Source organism: Sinocyclocheilus rhinocerous, unplaced genomic scaffold (assembly GCF_001515625.1).
Source record: "Sinocyclocheilus rhinocerous isolate Xijiao unplaced genomic scaffold, SAMN03320098_v1.1 scaffold1881, whole genome shotgun sequence".
Taxonomy (NCBI): Eukaryota; Metazoa; Chordata; class Actinopteri; order Cypriniformes; family Cyprinidae; genus Sinocyclocheilus; species Sinocyclocheilus rhinocerous.
Genome location: NW_015635041.1, coordinates 395,505 through 401,989, shown reverse-complemented (window position 1 = coordinate 401,989; position 6,485 = coordinate 395,505). Strand labels below are relative to the sequence as shown.

The 6,485-nt window shown below is 42.1% G+C and overlaps 1 protein-coding gene across 1 annotated transcript in view; it reads right to left on the bottom strand.

The window, feature by feature from the left end:
* Positions 1–1,246: 1,246 nt before the first annotated feature.
* LOC107746311 (FERM and PDZ domain-containing protein 3-like) overlaps positions 1,247–6,485 on the bottom strand; it is a 189,520-nt gene continuing 184,281 nt past the window's right edge. The window contains exons 17-18 of the mRNA XM_016560451.1: positions 5,624–6,466; positions 1,247–5,264 (exon numbers count right to left, since the gene is read on the bottom strand). Coding sequence (XP_016415937.1) covers positions 2,491–5,264; positions 5,624–6,466 — 3,617 coding nt within the window. The 3' untranslated portion in view covers positions 1,247–2,490. The remainder of the gene's footprint in view (positions 5,265–5,623; positions 6,467–6,485) is intronic.

Genomic DNA, 6,485 nt, shown 5'->3' with positions numbered 1-6,485 from the left:
TTGATACACATTTACACTCAACATTGAGGGACACTTACTATTACTAGTTAATGTTTAATAAAGGCAGGTTTAAAGCACTTCATTAATGGCAATCCAGTATTTTTTGTGACCTAAAGTGTAAACTGTTTATAACCATTAACAACTCTACTACTGATTAAACGCTGTACATCAGTTATGTATGGTTAACAGGTGGTTAACAAAGGATGAAAAACACGATCTAACTCTTTCCATTTGAGCTAATTAAACATTAATAATTGGTTAATTACAGTGTTAATAAATGAAGAACTTGCTATTTGTATTTAGCCTAATAATGCATTACCAACGTAGCATCTAGTTAATAATGCATGAATTAAATATAATAGATCGCAAATGATTTAAAAAATGCTTTGTTACCGTGTACTTTTAAGTGTAACCGGTAATTGTGTAAGTCAATATATGAACAATATATATATATATTTTCAGAGCACTCATTATGAATTCGATCAGTTGATCTCATAGCCAAAACTAAGCTGAAAGTGTTACTTTTAATATTCTTTATTGCTTTAAAACATGACCTTACACACAAAAAGACCACAGTGAAGCAAAAACACTGACAAGAACTCAAAGAACTAAATATGAACACAACAAAAATGAAGCACAGTGACAAATCTCATTTTGGCAACGCAACTAGTCTTTGACAGAAACTATGTCTGAAAAAAAAGTATAAGCATGAGGATATTGTTTGTATTTTATAAAAATAAACAAGTTCCATGCTATATTATACTCTAAAATATAGTTACTATTTGTCTCTGGTGCATACTACTATAAATCATAAGATACATGTGATTTCTCTTTAAAATAAAACGTTTTGATGAATATTTGCAATTCAGAATGACTTTAAGCTTCACAAATATCTCATGTTCTTTACACTATTTTTTGTTGAGCATAGAATAATTATACTTTTATACTGAAATATTGTAAAACACTAGATTGTATCTGTACTCTTATTGATTTAGCTTCTAATGATATAAATTAATCCAAACCCAGCATTAAACCGTCTGTTAGTTGCTGGCTTGACAGAGCCCACTTCATTCGGTTCTATTTTAAAGTAGGGATAACATGCAAGACACCAAAACAGTGAGATGTTAAATATTTAAATGTCACAGTAGTAGAGCCTTGTATGGATTATAAGACCATAATTTAACCATTTATATCCTAGATTGGAAGAGGAGACAGAAAAGTTTTCAGACATAAGACAGCAGTTGGTTTTATTAAAATACATATAAAACTATTCTGTGTGTGTGGATGGGGACGGGGTTATGTTCTCAAGAGTGCACAATGGATGACATCACATGAAAATCCAAAAAAATAAAGTTTTCTACATATAAGACATTTCAAAATATGGGATAGAAGAAAAACAAAGCAATATTCAAAAAAATATTGTGAAACATTGGTTATCTGTGTACTTATATAGGCTATACTTGGAAAGAAAATGGTTTTGTGTCATCTACACAAGCATTAGCTTAGTGATTGCACTAAATTATGCAGATATCATGAGCTCAGCCCACTCAAAAAATGATGCCACTGTTTGCCACTGCATGTATGAGGTATGGATCTGGATGAGTTTGTGGGGGTGAGAGCGAGAAAGGATTTCTTTGTGCATTAGCAAACAGGAGTGCCTTTTTTCATCTTGGTCTCAGCTCAACCATTGTATCCTTTCAATTAATATTCTGGTGAATTTAAATCTGCTACATTGTCTGCCCTGGGCAGGTGTTTCCTTCCACTATCTAGTTAGTGGGCTCTTGTGTTCATAAATATTCATTAAAAGTGTCAATTCAGATGCTTACAGAAATACAAATCCAGACATTGTGAATGCGATAATGTGAAAAGGGAGTATTTCATGTCACAACAAACAAAATTGAAAAACAAGCACATTACCAAATAACCAGTTCTCTCTCTACCTAATTTACAAAATCTGTTATCATTTAATTTTCTGTGATTTGCCACCCTCAGGGCATGTTTTAGATTATGTAGCTATAATGTCTCTACAGTAATTGCAATAATGATAATATAGGTTTTCCATAATATGCTTTATAAACCATTGTTAGGACACAAAATAACCCCACCAGCGCTTCCCTAGACAGTCACTTTGTTATTTAAATATAGGAACAACTAAATATACAAAAACTAAGTCCATTTCACAGTACCCTTTCTCTAAGAACACGAGTGAACAGCCCTGTTAGATTCTATAATCTATAATGCACAGGATCAGATGTATTTTTTTTCTCACTTCTGTGCACAAACAATGTAAAAGATCCTTTGTGTGTACAATTTAGCACAACCTTCATAAACATTTAACAGTAGATAGTTATGCGGTTATGGAATTTAGCAGTTGGTGAACAGAAAGGCGAGTAAAAATGTAAACCAATGAAGGATCCGAAGAGATTCCTGCCAAAGTGTTGAGCAGTTGTCTATCCGGCCTGCCCCACAATCTCATGCGTGAATGAGTCATTACTTGCTGGGCAAGGTTTTGATAGGGCGATTAAGAGAGCCCATGTTGGTGAATGTGTGGAGTTGAGGACTTGCACTCTTATTGGGAAGGCTACTAGAGTGTCCCATTGCCTCTTCAGCAGCACGAAGAAGAAGGGTGTAGTTGACAGCTACCTCCTCGACCTTGCGTAAAAGCTGCAGTTTTTGAGTTTCAGATCGTACACCCCTGACCAGTCGAATGAATGTTTGAGTAAGGTTGCACAGCACCTGGAAGCTAGCTGTGACAGCACTGAGCATTCGAGAGGGACTTTTCTCAACACTTGCCACGTGTCTACATGATGCCCTGAACTCTTTAAAATGGACTGCAAGTTCTTGCTTGTATTCTGCCAGTTTTGCAGGAGGGATACGAGGTTCACCCTCGATTTGGGGACTGTTGGCACACTGCCTTAAAATTGACAGCAGCTCATTGGCATCAAGTTGTGCGTTTAGGAATCCGTCAGGGAGCGAGAATGTTTTGCCCTGCAAGGACTGTACCCTTGCCAGGCTAGTTTCCAGACTCCCACAGGCCCGCAGATCAATCCTCTGTGTTTGTGGCTCCTCTTCTTCCTCCTCCTCCTCCCCACTGCAGTCCTCTGCATCGAGTACCTGAAGTGTTTTGCTGACTACTGGCATTGCCCTTGAGTCTAGGTGCATCCCGGGCAAAACCTGCAGGGGGATGGAATAAGACAGTTCATCTTTTTCACTGCTCTCATCAGCAGCTTCACATTTGCGATAACAAAAGCAGAAGGAGCAGCATTTTTCTCTGTCCTCAGTATCCTCACTTGGCAATCCCAGAACCTCAGCGGTACCCTCTCGACTTTCCTGAAGAAGCTCTTCTCCCTGAATAAAAAATATCCCCTTCTTCTTTGCATCCCCATCTTTAGTATGTACAGGCTCTACTGGAGTTGGAAGTCTAAGTCCAGTGGCCCTGACTCTTTCCATTTCTTTCTCAAGGCTCTTTGCTTTTGTTGGTTTAACCTCAGCATACAGGGGGGTGCTGTCATTATTGTCAATCTCCCCTATGCTATATCTCCTTTGTAGCTTTTTGTACTGTGGCGCGCCCATGCATTCTGAACGGGTAGCGCACGTAGGCAAACATGACGTGGGTGTATCTCTGGGTTCCCTTGACTCTAGGCTTGTGGAGCGGATTCGAGTGGTTTTGATTTCCAAAGTCTGAGATTTCCGTAATTCTCCTTGAGCATGTGGAGACTTTGGAATAGCTGGGGGAGTTTTGGAGACTGTCCTCTCTCGCCCTCTCTGGTCCGCTGCAGAACCGACAGCTGTATCTGGGAGACGCATTCCGCGGCACATTCTCTTACAATCACAGCTGCGTCGCTGTTCTCGTGAAATCCCAGGAACTTTCTGTACGGGACTCGTGCGCAGCTGGCAGGCACATGGGGTAAATGAGGGAACAGGAGAGGATCCCTGTGGTATGAACTCTCCTTGGGATGTTTTAGGTTTTAGAAGCTCCTCCAGGAACTCTAGCTCATACTGCCTGACCTTCTGAAGTTGAGCACGACGCTCATCTGTCTCTCTGCGCAAACGTGCTGGGAAGGTGGCTGAAATTAAGTTCCTAAAACTCAGGAAGGGTGTACTACGCAGGGATTTGACTTTATGTGCCTGTTTCTTATACTCTGCTCCTGGGATAGTTGCACCCTTTTCCGCACAACTTAGGACAAGTGTTGGGTCTTCCAGAACAGGCAAACTTTTAGCAGGTTTCTGTGGTTCCACAGGGGCTTTAGTCTGGGAGTTATCTGCCTTTGCCTCTGGCATCTCCTTCCGTTCCACTTTAACAGGCATAGCTGGTGAGAACTTGGTAGGGGGCAGGGTGCTAGGCTTAGCCAAGCTTGCATCAGGTGTCTTTGCTGCATTCTCTTTGTTGTTAGCTAACTGAAGTCCTTTGGCACGGAGACGTTCATCATCTGTGGGAGATGATGAGTGAAACACCACCAGTTTTTGGGCCTGTGGATCTTTCAGACGCACCTGTGGGCCAGGCTCTGGTCGTACCGGACAGGTGCAGAACAAGTCAGCAGCTGGCAAAAGGCCCTTTGAACTTAAAGGCTTAGTGGTCTCACTTGAGGCATTGTCGGCATCTTGGCACATATTTGTCGGACAAATCTTAGCAGATGCAGTTCTATCCACTGGTAAAAGAACAGGTAAGGCTATACTGGTAGTTTCTAGGGTGACTGTACCAGATTCTTTTTCCTGGACACCTTCTGAGGTAACGGAGCTCGTTTTTTCTTCATTAGCTTGAGGCAACTGATCCGTGTTGACTTTGGGAGCACTCTCTTGATCAGATGCTTTAAGCTTATCAGATGTCTGCGGTTCAGACTTTTCCAAGGACTCTTTGACAGGGCCTCTTTCTGTTTTTTCTATATCCTTCTCACCTTTTGTTTCATGGCTCTTTCCCTGCTCCACAGAGTTGTCAGAGGGACTAACTCCTTGATTGGGGCATACTTTTAAGGGCACGGTCTTGCTTAAGATCACAGATTTTGGTGGACATCCGCCACGGATCTGGCTCATTGAAAAAGCCCCCCCACCAATTGCTTGTGTGGTACAGCCAGGGATTGTCAAGGGAAAGTCTCGCCGACTGAAAAGTCGCTCTTTGTTGATGTGGTGGGCAAGTAGATAGGCCTGGTTCTGATGCTGCTTCATGGCAGACACCATCTCAGACACATCAGTTAGCTCTGAAGAATTTGTCTCATGTCCAGAGTCTAGGGACGATTCAGGGGTTATGGCAGCAAGCACAATCAACCCTGTAAGGGAACAGAAAAAAAAACAACCATGCTCGTAAGAAATCTCATAAGGTCACTTCAGGTAAGCAAAATTATAAGGAGAAAATACATGTTCTAATTAGGAATTAAAAGTCAAAAATTAAATTCTAAAAAAGTGTCAAGATCCTGTTTGTTATTTTGTTGGTAAGGAGTAGGTAACACTGCACTGATACTTGTTTTGGGACCTTATAACTTAATATGTTAGCCTTCTGTAATTATAAGATGTACAAACAACCAGTTTTTAATAACTATTTCTGATTTTACAGTTTGCTTGACTTTTAAAAGTCTCATTTACTCATAGACATGTAAAGAACCAGCACTTTTAATAGCACATAGTCCACCTGCTGTCTGTTGTGTCTGCTGGTGATGGTGTGGGTAATCCTCTGATGCAGCTAGTGCTTCCAGCGCCTGGAGGGTGGACACTAATGCATCGTCTAACTCCTGAGCGTGGTCTTGAACCGTCCTAGTGGTCACATTATCAATCAGTGTTACAGGAACGTCCTCTCGACCCTCTGCCACAGCAGCAGAGGCTTCGATTCCTTTCCGACCCTTTTTAGGGTCGTCTTCGTCAGAGCTGTTGTCACGAAACCCAGGGGGCGGTGCTGCTATGGCGGGAGGGGGAGGCTGCAGCTTTCCTCCTCCATCATCCATCTCCTCATCTTCCTCATTCCCAGGTAGCGGTAAGGCAATGAGATCAACAGCCCCTGCTTCACGGGAAGCACATGCATTTGTACACTGCTGCAAAATGAGCCTTCCTGTCTCCCCAGTGTCTGAGATCAAACCTTGAGCTTGGAGTTTTGCCTTGCAGGAGTCACAGAAAAACCTCTGTGAAGGCTCCATTGTTTTCACTCTGTTTCTGAAGCTTGAGCTGTCATCGGCGGGACCGTCTTGTTCAGCCACTGACTCGGTGCTTTTTAGAGTGGGATCAGACTTTGTGCGTGAACGACTCTGTACCTGCGAGATAAGGTTCTCATTAATGTCAAGCTCTTGTTCAGCTTGTATCTGAAGCTCTTGCAGCTGTTGTTGCTCTTTTAAATGGATGTGACACAGGCCAAGGTGCTGAGATATGGGTGATGCTGATGTCTTCTGTGTTGTCTCTCTGGACGACCCCTCTCTGTCTTCTCGCCGACTCCCACTTGGCACAGTGGCTCCGGAGCGGAATTGGGCATGGGAGCTTCTGGAATCTAAATGACAGAACTGTCT